The 19,651-nt window shown below is 41.9% G+C and overlaps 1 protein-coding gene across 4 annotated transcripts in view; it reads left to right on the plus strand.

Annotated features, from left to right (window-relative positions):
* Window positions 1–19,651, plus strand: part of MAP4K4 (mitogen-activated protein kinase kinase kinase kinase 4) — a 255,310-nt gene that overhangs the window by 178,039 nt on the left and 57,620 nt on the right. For 2 of the 4 annotated variants that reach the window (XM_073550642.1, XM_073550643.1), the window contains exons 12-20: window positions 2,011–2,221; window positions 5,135–5,296; window positions 8,556–8,642; window positions 12,869–13,111; window positions 13,301–13,462; window positions 15,361–15,585; window positions 16,662–16,768; window positions 17,666–17,817; window positions 18,045–18,142. In XM_073550642.1, coding sequence (XP_073406743.1) covers window positions 2,011–2,221; window positions 5,135–5,296; window positions 8,556–8,642; window positions 12,869–13,111; window positions 13,301–13,462; window positions 15,361–15,585; window positions 16,662–16,768; window positions 17,666–17,817; window positions 18,045–18,142 — 1,447 coding nt within the window. The remainder of the gene's footprint in view (window positions 1–2,010; window positions 2,222–5,134; window positions 5,297–8,555; window positions 8,643–12,868; window positions 13,112–13,300; window positions 13,463–15,360; window positions 15,586–16,661; window positions 16,769–17,665; window positions 17,818–18,044; window positions 18,143–19,651) is intronic. The other 2 variants (XM_073550644.1, XM_073550645.1) reach the window with 1 other exon arrangement.

Consider the following 19,651-nt stretch of genomic DNA (forward strand, 5'->3'; position numbering starts at 1 on the left):
TTTTATCAAGCGGGTCTTTCAACACGCCAGAGTCTTCTAATGGTAGGGATACCTTTTTTGAGGATCTGGCTACGGCCCTATCAATTTTAGGGACTCTTTCCCAGGTTTCTGAATCCTTTTGCTCAAAAGGGTACCTCCTCTTTGATGTGGAAGGTAAGCCCCCTGACGTCTCCGTTTTTTTCGATTCAGGGAAGGTACGTTTTCTCTTTTCCTCCAGTCCTCCAAACATTACATCCTCTAATGATTTGGGAGTCTTTTCCTCTTTAAGGCCCATTGTAGCCCTGATAGCTTTGACCAGCTTTTCCATGTCCTCCGTTGGGAAACATGGACAGCCGTCTATATCGCTGTCCGAGGAGGTTTCTGAGGACTGAGTAGAGGAAGTGGAGGTGGAGGGGGACAAGGATCTATCCCGCCCCTTCTGCCTTGGCGAGGCCTCTTGGCGAACCTTTCACCTCCTGTTGTATTAACTCTTTAAGGCTAGTCACCAAATCAGGGGTCTCCTCCTGTATAGTTTTGTTTATACAGTCAGCACAGAGGTCTTTCTGCCACTGATCTGCTAGCGGGTGTTTGCAAAGGGCGCATTCTCTATTCTTAGTTTTGCTGCTAGCCTTCCTCGACCCCAGTGATCAAACAGAGAAAATGGAACCCCGTTACCATAAGGGTGACATTCACGTAGATCACTCACCACTGCTGTCAATCAGGGGTACCGATCTCGGAGGCTCCTCAGATGCACTTGTGACGTTTCTCCTGGACGTCTGTCATGCCGGTTGCGTTTGACTGCTGCTCCCACCACTCGAGCGACTGCTCCTGGTATGCTGGCGGCTCGGCCTGGCATCTGGCGAGAGGTCTTGCTGCTGACGCTGCTCGTCTTGCCCCACTTCCATCATGAAGCCTTGGGCATGAGTGCGTCTTCTGTGGTCATCCCACTTATGTAATGGGGATCCACTGCACTCTCCGCCTCCTCCGGTTACCCCCACAGCCCCCCCCCCCCCCCGCCATGCCGCCGGGATCACCTTTCGCTGGCCAGCGTTGTTTGCTATGGGCGCCGCCATCTTGGATCACCGGCGCCGCCTCCCGACGTCAGGCGGGCATGCCCCTTTCCCAGCGTGCCCTGCGTGTGACGTCAGAGGTGCGCGTCCCGGAAGCGGCTGCTTCTGGACGCGGCAGAGGGGGAGAGGGCGGCGCGGCAGCCACGGCAGTGCCTCAGGACCCCAGCTGTGCTGCTTCTGCGCCCGCTCGGACGCTGAGCCCCCGGGGGACCCGCGGATGGCGCTTCCCCCTCCCGACACACAGCGCTCAGGAACCAGCCTGATCTTCCACGCCGGCACGAGAGAGGGGCAGGTACGTGATCTTCAGAACACGGGTCCCTGTCTGGACAGGAAACCCAACTGAAGCGAGGGAGAGGTACCGCCCCTTTTATCTTCAGTAGGATTCCTGTCCTGACTGGGCAGATCCCCTCTCTCATGTGTGCCGTCATGGGAGACGGGGAAAAAAAGCATTTGCATATAGAGATCGCTTGCCTTGAATATTAATAATTCCCTGCTTAATTATCAGAAGTAGTGTTGGGATATGAACTGCACTTGATTAAATTATGCAGAGGATGCTGTTAAAGGGGTTTTCCCCACAAACAAAAGTTGAATTTAATCAATAGATCTTGGAATAATAATAATTTCAACAATTGGATATGCATAAATAAAATGTTCCTGTGCTGAGATAATCTTATAAATGTGCCCCTGCTGTGTACTGTCTAACGGCTGTGTCTGATCTTACAGGGACATGGTCTGATCATACCACAGCTCCTGCAGCTTATCCCACAGTACACAGCAAGGGCACATTTATAAAATTATCTCAGCACAGGAACATCTAATTTAATCACATCCAATTGTGGAAATTATAATTACAAGATCTATTCATTAAAATAAACTTTTGTTGGTGGGAAAACCCCTTTAAGCTACTGTCTTATGTCCGAATATATCTACTGTATAATATCTATCTATGTTATCCTTTCAGCTCAATTGTTAATGTGCCTGGAGAATCCACCCTTCGACGTGATTTCCTGAGACTGCAGCAAGAGAACAAGGAGCGTTCTGAGGCCTTACGAAGGCAGCAGCTGCTGCAGGAGCAGCAACTCCGGGAACAGGAGGAGTACAAGAGACAACTATTGGCAGAGAGACAGAAGCGCATAGAACAGCAAAAAGAGCAAAGGAGGCGACTTGAAGAGGTACACAATTGTCCAAGTATTCATAGTAACACAGCTGTCAAATATATGGAACCTTGAACAAGGCTTTAATTGTATTCCCAGTTAAAATTGAGAGTAATATCTTAAATGGGGTGTCCTGTCTTCTGATGAAAGTCTTCAGTATTTCTGGTGAGAGTTGCAAGTTACTGTCAGCAGCACCACTGGAGAATCCTGACAACGTGTTGTGTGCACACTGTAAGGATTCAGAAGCCTGCAGTCTGACCTTCATCGGACACCCTATTAGTTAAGATGATTCCGTGTTACGGAGACATGATACACAGCTGAATTACAGTTGTCACCCTCACTGACATCCCACACTGTTTCATACCCTATTCTAATAGTAGGGATGCCTACAATGGCTCCTCTTTTCCAGGTGCTTGCACTAATTTGTTCCCATGTTGTGGGCCTCTCTTTTTGCCGTAAATTAAGTTTAAGGTTATTCTTCTAGAGGCTTTCCTATTGATGAAGCACAGCGTTGATTAAGTGGTAATGGGGGTAGCTGAAATGCTAAATGCAATGCACAGTTATTTTCTTTATCCTAGAATACATCTTATATGTCCTATTGTGATCAAACAGAAGTTACCATTGAGTCTTGTAATGTTATGGTGAAAGGGTATCTAACAGTGTATCTAGCCAGACAGGTCTCGCCATGCATGGATGTATAGAGAGTGACCTGTCACTCGAGGACAGCAGGCAAGAGGAAGTCGCCAGGACCAGCCTATCCGACTAGTCTCCTGTGCGGCCCAGTTCTGAAATGTCCATGCTTCATAGTTAAACATACATGGCTTAAATCATACCGTGGATTGGGTAGCGTGTTTCAACTGTCGGGTTCCCTTTAAAGTAGTGCCCCAGCACTGTGTTTTGTTGTTGCTAGTGCACTGGTATTTAACTGGTAATAATAGTTTTTTTTTTTTGCAATATGCCTTCTCTGATTTTGTTTTTTACCACTGATTTCCTTCATTGCAACATTGAGCTTGAACGCTTTGTAATTCTACTCATTTTCTTATTACAGGGCTCTGTCTTCCATAGCGCTAAATAATATTAGACTGTATAAATGTATCTAGTAATTTTGGATTGACCTGTATAAAAAAAATAAATTAAAAAGGTGTCCACTTGAAGGCACAAAGTGCTAAATGCTAAAGTTTGGCAGGAATGCCTAGATAAGGTACAAACCCACTTGGGAGGCTCCAGATTCCATCACATTTGCCAGACAAAACTAAGCAGCATGCTGTACTGATCTGTCCTGAGAAAATGGCAGACGTCCTATCTAAAGCCCAACAGATCCCATTGTAGTCATAGAATCACAGAATCATTGAATCATAGAGTTGGAAGGGACCTCCTGGGCAATCTGGTCCAACCCCCTGCTCAAAGCAGAATTCGCTAAATCATCCCAGACAGATGTCTGTCCAGCCTCTGTTTGAAGCCTTCCATGGAAGTCGAACTCACCACATCTTGTGGCAGCCTTTTCCACTCATTGATCACCCTAACTGTCAAAAAGTTTTTTCTAATATCTAATCTGTGTCTCCTCCCATTCAGTGTCATTCCATTGCTTCTAGTCTTTCCTTGTGCAAATGAGAATAAAGATGATCCTTCTACAATGTGACAGCCCTTGAGATATTTGTAGACCGTTATTAAGTCTCCTCTCAGTCTTCTCTTTTGTAAGATAAACATTCCCAAATCCTGCAACCTTTCCTCATAAGGCCTCTTTCACACTTCAGTTTTTTTGCATCAGTTATAATCCGCCAAAAAGGCGGACAAGCGGATCCGTTCTAAACTGATGTGAACGGATGGCACAGGATCCGTTTTCAGACGGATCCTGAAAATGAAGAAATTTAAAGGAATCGTTGGCCAGAGAGAGAGAGAGAGAGAGAGAGAGAGAGTGAATTTGTTTTGTCCGGCACCCAGAAAGAAATTCGGGTTAAATCAGTGTTTGCAGGATCCGCCAGAGGAGAAAAACGTTACAAGCTCCGTTTTGAAATTTTTGAGGATGGTGACGGACAGCAACTTTTGGCGGATCCTCACAAAAAACGGATGCAACGGACAGCAATCCGTCACAATCCGCCATTAATGCAAGTCAATGGGAAAAAAACGGATCCTCAAAAAAAAATTGAGGATCCGTTTTTTTTCAAAACCTGGCGGATTGTGACTGATTGTAAAAAACGGAAGTGTGAAAGAGGCCTAAGACAGGGATTGCAGACCGGTCACCATTCTTGTCGCTCTTTTCTGAACTTGCTCCAGTTTGTTGATGTCTTTTTTTAAAATGTGGCGCCCAAAACTGGACACAGTATTCCAAATGAGGTCTGACCAAAGAGGAGTAGAGGGCAATAATGACTTCACGTGATCTAGACTGTATGATTCTGTTAATACATCCTAGAATTGCATTTGCCTTTTTTGCTGCTGCATCACACTGTTGACTCCTATTCAGTCAGTGTAATTGATCGGATGCCACTGATGTTGGTCATGTGCTGGCACTGCTATTATTTTTGTTCTGTCCCTGTACTGAATCAGAAGTGGAAGTATAGATGAGAACAGAGCTTCATACATACTTTGCACAGTTGTACAGTCAGAGCTCTGTGCTTGCAAGGTAGTCTGATAATGATTCACTTTATGGGATATTGAGGCGAAATGGCTAGAGTTTCTGATCAAATACTTGACAAATTGCCTCGGACTTGTTTCAGTTGGCATAGAGACATTAATATAGCGGTATGATTTCTCTGAATTTCTTGGTTTTAAAAATGTAGTCTCACATTGAAGTAAATATAGTCATAAACGTACTATGGTGTGCAGCTGGTTCCTTCTACGCAGCGGATTATGCCCTGATGTGAATTTACCGTATATGCTAACTGATGTCTGGCCACTTGTTTAACTGTTTTTCTTTTAAACTCTTCTGAGTAGCAACAGAGAAGAGAGCGTGAAGCCCGGCGGCAGCAAGAAAGAGAGCAAAGAAGAAGAGAGCAGGAAGAGAAAAAAAGAATGGAAGAGCTGGAACGAAGACGTAAAGAAGAGGAGGAACGTAGAAGAGCCGAAGAAGAGAAAAGACGGGTGGAGAGAGAACAGGTACACCTTAATGAGTAAAGAAGAATATAAAATATTTTAAGATGATACAATGAAACCGTAAACAAAGTTTATCTTTACATTTGCTTTACTGTTAAATGTAATATGTTCTTTCCTGTTATCAGCCAGTTCTGGTTAGGGGGAGGCTATTGGCCGTGATAAGTTGGATCACGGTATAATAACATTTCCTCAAGCACAAGATCATCATTTCAGCTCAAACATATCCAGTATTGAGAATCTCTGAAAACCACCATGTCTAGGATTAATATTGGCAGCTCTTTGTCATGTGCTGCCTTTTCTAAGCTTTGGTCTTCATATTTAGCTGTCCTTTCAAGGAAAAAGAGACACTTTATGAACTGGACATGGTGGTAAACTGGTAAGTTTACACACAAAAAGTTTCCCTTCACAAATATTGGGTCTATCCTCCCAACACTTTATTTTAAAAGAGAACTAAACATGTTCGCTTTAAGACAAATGGGCAGCAAGCAAAAATCCATCAACCTTCTTTTCTGTCCTATAACACATTTGGATAACTTGGGTAATACACTGCATTTATTTTTCATATTATGTCTCTAAGGAGGCATCCATATTTTCTTTCTCCTCTATCCCCCTCTTATAATAGTTGCACACATGAACCATAAAAAAGCAATTGGCTAAAATTAAAATACAAGCAAGCACTTGTTCATAGGCTGATCCCAATGTTTATGCAGGCCTTAACATATTGATTTTTGGCTGCACATTTCCCCTCGATCTGATCACACATGATTAGTACTCATATAATCTACACTTGCTCCTGTAAAATGGCCCTTAAATGATTGACTCGTTTTTTTTTTTTTAGATGATTGATTTGGGTGGGAACTCTGCCTGTGTAAAATGTTTCTAAAACATGATCAGTACAGTCTTGGCATCTGTTTGCATGGACTGCCCGGCAACACAACACAACCGCTGATCGGTAAACTTTTACTGATTGGTGGTCGTCTAAATGTCTGTGTAGACAGGCAGACCACAGCAAACAATGCACACTGCGTGATCTACAATAGATCTCTCAGTGCACATAGGCAGCCATAGTTCTTGACAGTGTGAGCCCTGTTTTCACATAATGCACCGCCTAAAGCATTTTTTTTTTTTTGGGCACTGCCCAGAAATTATTTAACCAAATATTAATATACATAGTGCTGTATAAGTGCTTTTGCATAAGACAAAGAAGTGACTTTTAGCTGATATTCAAAAAATAAAGTGCTTGGTGCATAGCTTTTAGCATTGGTGGATCATGTGTATTTGCATACTTAATTATAGAGCCCACTAGTGTACACTGCAGTGCCTGTTAGTAAAGACTGTCACTTAAGTGCATGAGTGTTTTTAGCAGCAAAGTATATAAAGAGCACAGACAAACTATTATATGATCAAGTGTATAAATAGACCATTAAGGTCTATTGTATGTCAGGAAGACAACATTAGCTTAGGAGAAAACCTATGAGGGAGTAATTCTAGATGACAGGTTTAGAAAAACAGAACGGCAGCACGGTGGCTCAGTGATTAGAACTGCAGCCTTGCAGCACTTGGGTCCTGGGATCAAATCCCACCAAAGACAACATCTGCCTGTGTTTGCGTGGGTTTCCTACGGGTTCTCCGGTTTCCTCCCATACTCCAAAGACATACGGATAGGGATTCTAGATTGTGAGCCCCAATGGGGACAGTGTCAATAATGTCTGTAAAGCGCTGTGGAATTAATGACGCTATATAAATGAGTAAAATTTAATAAAAGTACAAGTGTATTTAATGCACAGCCCAAAATCAGTGAGCCACATCCCCTGTATGTACAAAGTATCATAAACTAAATAATAGTATATGCATTAGAACTGCCATCTGCAGAGTAGCACACTGGCTGGACATGTAATGATTGCTTGCTCTGTATCTCATTTTTTGTTGTTGCCTCCTCCCACGTGTCAGGTTGGAAGTCACGGCTTCAGACAATGTAAATGGAGACTGTGAACTGAGGCTACTTTCAGACTTGCGTTAGGAGGCGCAGTGCCGCCACTAAGCTCCGCCCTCGGCCGCGCCTCCTGCGGTCAGCTCCTCCTATGGGCGCATGACGCTGCATGCGATCAGCGTACCCTATATTTGGATTTAGCGTTGGGTATGCTGGCCATGCGCTGGTATGATTTTGCCGGCGCGTGCAGCCTTTGATGCTGCACCAAGCGCACAAAAATGCAATACGGTGCATTTGGCGCACGTCGGTGCAGTGCCAAAAGGGCGCACGCGCTGGCAAAATCATACCAGCGCACGGCCAGTGTACCCAACGCTAAATATAGGGTACGCTAATCACATGCAGCGACATGCGCCCATAGGAGGAACTGACCGGAGGAGGCGCGGCTGGGGGCGGAGCTTAGCGGTGGCCCTGTGCTGCACCTCCTAACGCAAGTCTGAAAGTAGCCTTAAGTTGATGGAGCTGTAAGACATTAAGGGTATGCACCATTTTTGCATCTCTTGGAAGGGAAAATTTAGCTTTTTTACGTGTTTTTGGTGCAGATTTTTCCCGACTCATTAGTATGGGTGAAGTCTGCAGCAAAAGTGTTAGAGGAATTGACATGCTGCAGATTTACATCTACAAGTCACAAATAAGCAACGTGTGTATGAGACTTCAGGACTCTCACTGCTGAAAACCCGTCAGGTTTTGTAACAAATCTGCGCAGAAAAAAAGTGTTCTCTTATTGGTATTGTACAGTCAGTTACTGTGATCTAGCATCAGTGAGATTTATTAGTTGACATATGATCTGATCCCACACGGTATAAATCTCCATGAAGACTGTCTGTTGTCAAACTACCGTAGAAATATGTGTAGAACTTCCAACTTCTTTGCAAAAGAAACCGGCTAATAAAATGCGAACATAAAGAATGGTAGTATGTTGCTGTTACGTGTTATAATACGATGTTCCTAGATATTGGGCAGTTTGGTGTTGAATGCTGGATTAAAGGAATGTAATGTATAAATATAACAAAGTGGATATTATGTTCAAGTCTTGCAATTATTAAGTTACAGTTAATTAAATGGCCACCAAAGAATTAGTATTTTCTCATCTCGCAATATACCCCAAAGTCTCCATTGTTTTCAGTATGAATATTTTCATTCTAACTTGTTTTTACATGTGCCGCGTGTCTCTTAAATTATACTCGTTGGCATGTGGCAATGCCATCAGTACATGTGCGTTTTACACACTGCTCAGGTTAACAACCTGAACCCTCCAAAATGTTTGTGTGACAGGAGTATATCAGACGACAGCTGGAGGAGGAGCAGAGGCACTTGGAGATCCTTCAACAGCAGCTGCTTCAAGAGCAGGCCATGTTACTGGTGAGAGTTTACTGGTGATCTGATGCCGTAGTTGTAGCAGGTTGTGGGGGTCAGCTTTGTCTAGGCAGCTGCACAAGCTGTACAAACAATTAGCTGGTGTGGGAAGTGTCTGCAACCTAGATTGACAGGCACAGCTACATGAGGTCTCTGTTCAGAAGTTGTAAAGTTCTATTAGGAGGCAATACTCTTAGTGTGTGTAAAGAAACACATGGAAACCCCAAATAAATTCCATTCAGGCAAGTGTAGTGTGTCATCATAACCCACTACCACAAGCACAAAAGTAGAAAGTGCCACCTTAAAATATGTAAGTGCAATCATTTTGCTAGGGTGGGAACAGTTTTTCCCTATAAGGGTTAAATTGCCTGGATAGGAAATAATCAGCTAGATGCCACAAAGTAAACCCTTTGCGTATTCACACTGATACAGTGAGAAGTCATTGATGATGCAATATAGTTTATATACTGTGCCTTGCGAAAGTATTCGGCCCTCTGGAACTTTTCAACCTTTTCCCACATACCATGTTTCAAACATAAAAATACCAAATGTAAATTTTTGGTGAAGAATCAACAATAAGTGGGACACAATTGTGAAGTTGAACAAAATTTTTTGGTTATTTTAAATTTTTGTGGAAATTCAAAAACTGAAAAGTGGGGCGTGCAATATTATTCGGCCCCTTTAACGTAATAATTTGTTGCGTTACCTTTTGCTGCGATTACAGCTGCAAGTCGCTTGGGGTGTGTCTCTATCAGTTTTGTTCATCGAGAGACTGAAATTCTTGCCCGTTCTTCCTTGGCAAACAGCTCAAGCTTAGTGAGGTTTGATGGAGATCGTTTGTGAACAGCAGTTTTCAGCTCTTTCCACAGATTCTCGACTGGATTCAGGTCTGGACTTTGACTTGGCCATTCTAACTCCTGGATACGTTTATTTGTGAACCATTCCATTGTAGATTTTACTTTGTTTGGGATCAGTCTCAGGTCTTTTGCAGACTACAACAGGTTTTCTTCAAGAATGGTCCTGTATTTAGCTCCATCCATCTTCCCATTTAATTTTAACCATCTTCCCTGTCCCTGCTGAAGAAAAGCAGGCCCAAATCATGATGCTGCCACCACCATGTTTGACAGTGGGGATGGTGTGTTTAGGGGGATGAGCTGTGTTACCTTTACGCCAAACATATCGTTTGGCATTGTTGCCAAAAAGTTCGATTTTGGTTTCCGACCAGAGCACCTTCTTCCACATGTTTGGGGTGTCTCTCAGGTGGGTTGTTGCAAACTTTAAATGACACTTTTTATGGATATCTTTGAGAAAAGGCTTTCTTCTTGACACTCTTCCCTAAAGGCCAGATTTGTGCAGTGCACGACTGATTGTTGTCCTATGGACACACTGTCCCACCTCAGCTGTAGGTCTCTGCAGTTCATCCAGAGTGATCATGGTCCTCTTGGCTGCATCTCTGATCAGTCTTCTCCTTGTTTGAGATGAAAGTTTAGAGGGACTACTGGGTCTCGGTAGTTTTGCAGTGGTATGATACTCCTTCCATTTCAATATGATCGCTTGCACAGTGCTCCTTTGGATGTTTAAAGTTTTGGAAATCATTTTGTATCCAAATCCGGCTTTAAACTTCTCCACAACAGTATCACAGACCTGCCTGTTGTGTTCCTTGGTCTTCGTGATGCTCGCTGTGCTTCAAACAGAACCCTGAGACTATCACAGAGCAGGTGCATTTATACGGAGACTTGATTACACACAGGTGGATTATATTTATCATCATTAGTCACTTAGGACAACATTGGATCATTTAGAGATCCACAATGAACTTCTGGAGTGAGTTTGCTGCACTGAAAGTAAAGGGGACGAATAATATTGCACGCCCCACTTTTCAGTTTTTGAAATTCCTCGAAAATTTTTAAAATAACCAATAAATTTCGTTCAACTTCACAATTGTGTCCCACTTGTTGTTGATTCTTCACCAAAAATTTACATTTGGTATCTTTGTTTGATGCATGATATGTGGGAAAAGGTTGAAAAGTTCCAGGGGGCCGAATACTTTCACAAGGCACTGTAACTTTCCATTCTAATAAAGCTGAGATTTTCAAAAGTTAAAGAGGTTGGCTACTTTATCATAAAGGTAATCTGTCAGTAGGATCAACTCTTCCATGGGCATACAGGTAATTGATCACACTGCAATGTTGTGACATCACTTTATTCAATTTTCAGAGCTAACTCAGTACAACAGAGCTAAGACCGTACAGCAGAAGTCTTATTACAATCACATTTGCTGCTGTCCCTCTATATTGCTGTTGGCTCTGCTGTACTGCCCTTTCCCCACATTGGCTGCATGTGAGATGGAAAGGAAGCACTGAGCGAGGACACCTGCAAATGTATAACAAACTTCAGCATTGCTGCAGTATGGTGCCTATAATCAGGCACTGCTTTGATAGAGCAACTGTAGGTGCACATGTTTACAATGAGGCAAAATTCACTTCTGCTGCACTGTGTTCTGATCTCCCTGCAGAGTGGAGTGAGATAGGAGCAAAGTGTGAGTCATTACATATCCCTGGTTATACCCACTTTCATTTAAAATAAGCTCTAGATGTAGATTCTTGCAGAGATCTTTGTCCTGCCCATAGATCTTAACGGCTCATTAGCATATAAGAAAATCATGGATTTCGCTGTAATAATACATCATATCACAGATATCAAGATATCATTTTATCCAACTTCCTGTGACTTTCATGCCCGTACAAAGGGATAGAAGGGTAGATTCTACTGACATATTCCATTTAATGGTATGAGCTTTAACCTTTCCCAGCAGGTTATGTCTGTATGTTACAGCAAGGACCTGCCTCTAACTTTCGTAGATGGAACAGAGCTTTGCCCACAACTGTTAACCTGTTAAATGCTGTTGTCAAAGTCGCCAGCATGGGGGTGCCTCATTGTTTGCTCCCTTTGGAGCACCTATGATAAAATCACGGGTGCTGATGAATTGCTACAACATCCAGATCTGTTGTAGACCTCCGCCTGTCACTACTGATCTCCCTTAAAACCCAGCCTGTGGCTGGGTGTCAAAGGAGACCATGACTCTATGCAACAATACTGTGGTATTGCTGTGTTTAGTACAAGTGATTAGTCTATTGCAGGTTTAAGTCTCCAAAGGAGAAAGTGCCAAAATTACATTTTTTGGGTCACTGTGATTCCACAAACAGAACTGTGAGAAGCGATCAATAAATCATATGTGTCCCAAAATGGTATCCGTAAAAACTTTGGATAAATTTGGTATCACCATATTTGTACTCATGTGAAGAATCCTATTGCCAGGTCATTTTTACCACACTGTGCCATAAAAACCATTCCCAAAGAATTTTAGAATTTCGTGTTTTTCACAATTTTGTTGAGCTTTCAATTTCTTCCCATTTTTCAGTACACTGTGTTAGAATGAATGATGTCATTCAAAAACAGAACTCGGCCCGCAAAAAACAATCCCTGATATGCTCTTGGAAGAAGAGGCGGATAAAAAAAGGCCATTATTAGGACATTATTCTGTGGCAATTACTATTATATAAATGATACAATTAAAGTGCTCCTGAACTTTAGTGCTGCAGGTCCAATAGACTGCACAACTTTCTCTTTCAAAATAGCGTCTGATGGAGGAGCAATGTGACCAAAGTTGTCCATCAGCCTCTTCCAATTAAGAGCAGCTTTTCCACGTGCAGTGTTTTTCATTTGGGGGATGCTGGTGAACAGGACTGGTGACATGCTCCTCCATTAGCAGCCATATTGAGAACATGAGAGCTGGGCAGTATTTAACTAGTGCAAGAGGAGAACCTGTAATACTGATATTAGCAAGTGCCAAAAATTCATGTCCCCCAACATTTTTTGTTTAAAAAAAACGGTCGCTTGCCTTTTCTCTCCATAACGGCTGGTACTCACATGATTGCCACAGCCAACACCCTGATTATATGTGGCTTGGCTCTGTTAACGTGAAAGTTCTTGAATGTATCAAAGACTGTTTGTGTTAGTTTGTAGTGAAGTGAGAATTCCTTAAAGCTTGTCTGTCAATAGTTTTGGCCCTTCTGCTACACTTCCTGGCACCAGACTCCTTGTAACCTTGTTTGGTGGGCACACTGTATTCAAAAGTAATTTATATAACTTCTGGTGCAGATATACTCGTATTGGTTATTATGTTGTATGCTTTCATGCAATATTTCATAAACTTTTACTCTTGATTTTAGGAATACAGGTGGCGTGAAATGGAAGAACATCGGCAGGCAGAAAGACTACAACGCCAACTGCAGCAAGAACAAGCGTATCTTATGTCTTTGCAACATGATCACAGGCAGCAACCTCAGCCACAACAACCACCGCAGCAGCCACAACCTCAGCAACCCCAAGTGCAACAGCAAGAAAGAAGCAAGCAAAGTTATCATACACCGGAACCTAAACCCCACTATGATCAGGCAGAGCGTGTGCGAGAGGTACAACCCTTGAATATGTCTACAAATCTGTAGCCTAAAATATGTGTCCTCTCTTTATATCCGTGAAGGTTTAAAGAATTGTTTTTTCTTGTTGTTGCCTTCCTTTAAATTGCGTTTCCTAGTACGTTTGTCTTTTTTGGAAAGCAATTTTTTTTTTTAATGTGTGTGCATGTCTTATTTCTGGTACAGGCAGAAGAGCGCCTTAGGAAAACGAACCAAGGCTCTCCTGAAGCACAGTCAAAACAAACAGGGAGAGTGTTGGAGCCATCAGTGCCTTCAAGATCCGAGTCATTTTCCAATGGGAATTCTGAGCCTGCTCAGCCTGCCATGCATAGGCCAGTGGAGCCTCAGGTATCGTAATTGGAAAAATAGACTTTCAATATTTATAAGTCAGTGACTGCAGTGGCTTTCTGTTGGTCATTGCTGTGGCCCCTGATTGATGATAGATAGATCTGGGAGCATCTGTTTTAGGCTGCTCTGCATAATTATCACTTATATCATCAAATAGCCCACAATACGCTAAAAAAAAATAGTTTTCTGTTGTAAAGCCAAAACCAGGTAAACCTGAAAAAAATAGAGCTGCACATAAAACATTTATAAACTCTTTTGTTTGATCACGTTTAAGTTATAATTTTTATTGATGTATATTAGTACAAAAATAGAATTTGGCATGATTAAAAACTGTTGAAAACATCAAGAGTGGTGGTCACTGCAGAAAAGATGCAGTTAGAAAAGAGGAATAATTCCGATTATGACCAGCAGATGGCGATGCAATAATAATCAAACAAAGTGCATGTGCATGTATAATTGCTATATAAAGCCAGGACAGATTACCGACCAAGCTGAGACTGCAAAAACAAACACATTACTTTTCCAACCATGACGTGCATTTTGCATCTCGCTTTTTCCAGGCTTTGTCATGCATATAATGCCCTGTGACCAATACTCATTTGGTAAAGTCCATACAAATTAGCACCAAATAGGCCCATATCTCTGGAACTGCATGGTGAGTTTAAAAAAAATACTGTGGAGTAGCTAGGAAAAAATAATGGCAAAATAACATCCTCTAAAAGGGGTTGCTCAACACTGGATTAGCCTTCCTTAATCAGATCAATGCATCATGGAAAATGTAAAAACAAATATACTTGCGTCTTGCAGTGGCAATGTTCATTAGCATCTGTGCCGCTGCAGAAGGAAGGAGTATACATTGCTTGTTTTATTTTCTATGGGGTGCTGCATCGGTTAAAGCACCACTCCAGCAAGTCTTTGAGAGCCTCATTTTCATGACTCTGCATTGAGAGCCAAAAAATGGTGAAGATGCCAGAGGGTGAGTATATGACCTGGTGCTTACATTTAAAGCGCTACTCCAGCGCTGAAAACAAAAGAAAAAAAAAAAAGCCCCTGGATTGGTGCTTTTAAGCAGGTGTTAAGATACAACACCTATAAAACCTGTGAGCGGGATGAAAAGTTTTACTTCCAAGTTTTGAGTTGCTGGCAGTATGAAAATGTACAGCCTGGTATGGTCATACCTCTTACTGTATGTAGCCTCCATAGCTCCCAGGGGAGGATACAGGAGCTTTACTAATTGTAAGAGGGATATCTAGCCGCTGTGGGGCTGATTATGGCAGTATTCAACGTGTCTCTGTTGATTCTTCGAGTGCATTTGTTCATTGAGAGAATGAAATTTTTATGCAAATGTAAGCGTAACCTGTTGTGACACGTGATATGTTACGGCATTGCTTTTAAAGGAGAATATTGCCCCTTACAGAGATGCTCTGAGGCATAAACCACGTGCCTCCATGCACTATAGTCACCTTTTGGGGTTATTTTTTTAATTTTGGGTTTATAATCGTCCTCATTTTAAAGTCTGTGTATATAGTCTGATTCCTAAAGGTTGTATAAGCCAGAAATGCATGCATTTAGATAAGAAATGTCCCTAAAGGTGTCCATCTCCTTTAGTGAATATGGCATTCAAGTATAAGTATTCCCATTTTCTTTTGTCCTTGGTGTGCTTTTTCCTTTTCATGGCAAATTGTGCAGGAAACTTATGCTCAGTAACACATTAACAGTAATTTGTCATATTGCAAGTCCACCATTCATCCATTATTTTCCCTACAGCTATGTCAGTAAGCTTGCCTTTGTCTTGTTTTTGTCCTTGTCTGGCTTTTTAAATTCTTTTTCATTGGAATTAAAAAAGTCAGTGATGCCAGTGCACTTCGTAAATGTTTTATGTCTTGTTTTCTTGTAAGGTACAATGGTCTCATCTGGCATCCCTCAAGAGCAATGTTTCCCCTGTCTCGCGATCCCATTCCTTCAGTGACCCTTCTCCCAAATTTGCACCTCACCATCTTCGTTCTCAGGACTCACACCCACCCCCACGCAATGAAGTTCTAACTTCTGACCCTAAATCTGACATACCTGAACCCAACCAAAGGGTTTGGGCTAGATCAGACAGTGAAGAGGTGCCACCAAGGGTAAGATGTAGTAATTAGTAAGATGAGCACTCGTGTTTAGGGTCATGTTGTGCCACAGAATGGTGCGTGTTATATTAGATTGAATTTGCTGACAATGACTATGTAACCTTTATTCACAGGGCAACATTTTGCCCTGGCTTATGTCCTGATTAATTATCACAGTACAGTACATTGGGTTAGTTGGTATTTTTAATAAGTAGCATTTAGTTTAGCTGCAGTTGCTCTACTGACAACCTAAAGCATGACCAGAGGTGGTATTTTCTAAAAAATGGGCCATTATTTTTTTTGTAAACATTGTTGACCAGCCTTAGGCTAGTTTCACACTAGCGTTTATGAGCGCAGCGACGGCCTGCGCACGGCCGCCGCTAAACCCCGCCCCCGCCGGTAGCTCCGCCCGCCGGCGCATGACGCTGCATGCGCCCTGCGTCCCCTATCTTTATCACAGGGGGCGCAGGCCGTGCGCAGTATGCGTTTGGCGGCGCATGCGTCCTTTTGACGGTGCGCCGACCTGCGCCAAACGCAACCTGCTGCAGTTTGGTTGCGTCGGCGCACCGTCAAAAAGGCGCATGCGCCGCCAAACGCATACTGCGCACGGCCTGCGCCCCCTGTGATAAAGATAGGGGACGCAGCGTCATGCGCCGGTGGGCGGAGCTACCGGCGGGGGCGCGGAAGGGGGCGGGGCTTAGCGGCGGCCGTGCGCAGGCCGTCGCTGCGCTCATAAACGCTAGTGTGAAACTAGCCTTATAATTTATTTCTACATGCCAGGATTGTTTACGTGAATCCTATCTATTTATATTCATTATACATACATAGATATATGTCTGTGTGCTTCCTTTAATACAGCTTCACTACACACTATTCGGTTTTACAGCTCGTATCCATGTAACCTCCTTGTATTGTTTGACTTCTCATATATTAATAAGTCAACCCCAGTTTTCATTATGTGCAGCTTGAATTGAAGCTTCATTGCTCAAAATAAGAAACCTTTTTAGAGAAAAGAACTATCTGTGAGGACTGGTGGTTTGACTGGAGTTGACTCCATTTGTATTTATTTTCTATTTCTGTTCATTATATAGGTGCCTGTAAGGACAACATCAAGATCTCCGGTGTTGTCACGAAGAGATTCTCCTCTCCAGGGTAGTGTACAACCAAACAGCCAAACTGGACAGAGGAATTCCACAAGGTATTAAAATTGAGCCTAGCAGACTCCTGATGTTGGCACACAATGAATGAAAATGTTTTGATTTACATACTCCTACTCATGCAATGTATTTCCTTATGGAATATGCACATTGTAGATTCAGACTGAAGGCAACAACCCCCACAAAAATACACACATAGAAACAAGGAGTAGTAAAGATGCATGTTTGAAAAAAAAAATCCTGAACGATCACTTGACCTTGAGATTGTAGGGGATGAGTTGGACCTCAGAGTGAATGCAAAGCAGTCATTAAGTGCTCAGCTCCTTTGGGAGCTACTTTAAAACTGTTGGAATACATTCCCTGTGATTAAACAAAGAAGCTGCTTGTGAGAATGCCGAGAGGGTGTAAAGCTGACATAAAAACAATATAGATATCCTATAATAAGTAATTAAGCAGTCTTAATGTATGTAAAAACTACTTAACATTTTTTGATCATAAAAGCAATCTCATCGCAATATAGTGTACCCAGTCAGGATGGTCCCTAACTGTAGTAGCTCATATCGCTATGTGCCAGACGGTCTCAAAATAGATGGGGGCAGAAAAAGACCTGGACTTACCATTTCTTACACATATCTTTTGAAAGCTAGACATACAGGTACACAGCCCGAATGTACTAAAGTAGATTTTGGTTTTACAGACACTGTTTTGTTTAACACGTGTTTCCTTACTCCTTGTTTCCATGTGTGTCCCGTCGTGGTTTTGCTTCCTTTTGTCTGAATCCTACATTGTGCATATTCAAATAAGAAAATAGAAAACCATTGCTTGAACAAGTGTGTCCAAACTTTTGACTGGTATTAGATGTTAAACTAATTTAATTAAATTGGAAGAATTAAAATACTTTTTTGTTAAGTAGGTTCTTGTTTTTTTTTTTTTTACAGCAATATTGAGCCCAGATTGCTTTGGGAGAGGGTAGAAAAACTTGTACCCAGACCCGGCAGTGGCAGCTCTTCTGGATCCAGTAATTCTGGTTCCCAAGCAGGTTCTCATCCAGGATCTCAGAGTGGTTCTGGAGAGCGTTTTCGCGTGAGATGTGAGTAAGCTTATGGCTTGGCTAGGTGGCATACTACAACATTGTTCTGGTTTAATGAAAGTAAAAAACATTTGTCAGATGTAGCCTTCTGCTCTTCAATTGCAGAAGTCCCATGCATTGCCAAACACTTCCATGTTTACTTGCTGCAGATGTCTTTTTCAGATGGGTCCAAAGTCCACCCCGATCGATCTTTGTTTAACTCGTTTAGATGTTTTCTCCCTTGTTAGCATCATCCAAATCAGAAGGGTCACCATCTCAGCGTCCTGAAAATACAGCCAAAAAACCAGATGAGAAGAAAGAAACTGGAAGGCCTACCAAACCCACTGTAAGAACACAAGCTTACATTTTCTTAGTGTCATCCATAGTCTGTGTTTTTTTTGCTTTCCGTTTGTTTGTGCCTAACCGTGTCTGTTGAAATATGTAGGAAAAAGGGGATGCAGTTCTCAGCTCTTCAAATCCCATAGACTTTAATAAAAAAAAAAAAAGTTTTTTTTTTATGATTTTATAGTACAAAAATTGTATAACCCTATATGACATAGGCAAATTACGTCTGTAAAGGAAAAAGGAAGAAAAAAATTATCAGATGCAAATATGTATGGCTTCATCCATTTGACTTTATTCTAGTCCTCGGTCCCGACTCCTTTTCCTTAAAATTGCTGGACATTAGCGAAGGCACAATTTAGGTTATGTTCACATATGGCGTTTTTGAAGCATTTTTTTCTGCAGCCAAAGCCTTCTTTCTCAGCAGTAAAAATGCTGCACATAAAACAAAACTGTGCTGCATTTTTTGCCCTCGCTGTAAAAATGTTGGAAAACCTAACAATCTGTATTACATCAAGTATATTAAACCCCTCAATTCCTGTTTGACATTAGGTCTGCGGCCAAAACCTACTTTTGCATTGGATTTAAAATAAATCCGGCAATCTTGCTACACATGATGTGGTCCTGTCCTAATCTGGAACCTTTCTGGAAAGGGGTGTTGAAAATGATAAATCAGATTTATTCAATTCCTAGTCCCTACTCTTTTTGTATTTATACTGATGTATGTTGAGTACTTGACTACTGATGAATAATGGTAAGAAAGCTGTGTCCCGTATTTTGTTCATGGCTAGGAAATTAGTAGCTTAATTATGGATCAGGTCCCTCCAATTCCAGAGTTTATAAATAATATCAATTGGTTATTGAGTTTAGAAAAAGGCATTTATTTAAAAAAGAATGTTATCATGAAATTTGAAAATCTCTGCGCCCCATGGATTGACTGATCAGGGCTGGCATCCAGAGAGCTGTAGAGATACCGTGGGGGTCATTTTTGTACACTAGATCTATGCAGTATTTCATTTCCAGATGCATTACATTCTTGGCGACACTTTTTCCAACATACTCGTATTCATCTGTATTTAATCTCTGCTATAAAACAAGTTAACGGTAACCAACCAAGTATGATATTTTCTACATTAGTGAACTGTGGTGGTTCTTTTGCACTTGAATATGACTTATTATACTGTGTTGGGGGGAGGAGTTGGGAGGTGAGGTTTATTACATTTTTTTGTCTGTAACTGTCCTAAGTTTTAAAGTTTTCAATAAAAAAATTTTTATTTATAAAAAAAAAAAAAAAATGGAAGAATTGACATCCAGATTTTCACAAACGCTGCAGTGCTCAAATTCAGGCTGCATGTGCATGAGATTTCTGAAATCAAAATGCAGCGTCTTTTCTAGCTGAAAAAACTCCCCCCCCCCAAAAAACCTCTTCAAAATCGCCACTTGTGAATATACCCTTCCCATTGTTATATTTTATTCTGTAAGTCCCAAAGAGCAACTCTGCAAGTCTGAATTT

The sequence above is a fragment of the Dendrobates tinctorius genome, unplaced genomic scaffold (genome assembly GCF_039654945.1).
Source record: "Dendrobates tinctorius isolate UK_male_01 unplaced genomic scaffold, ASM3965494v1 ptg000166l, whole genome shotgun sequence".
NCBI lineage: Eukaryota > Metazoa > Chordata > Amphibia > Anura > Dendrobatidae > Dendrobates > Dendrobates tinctorius.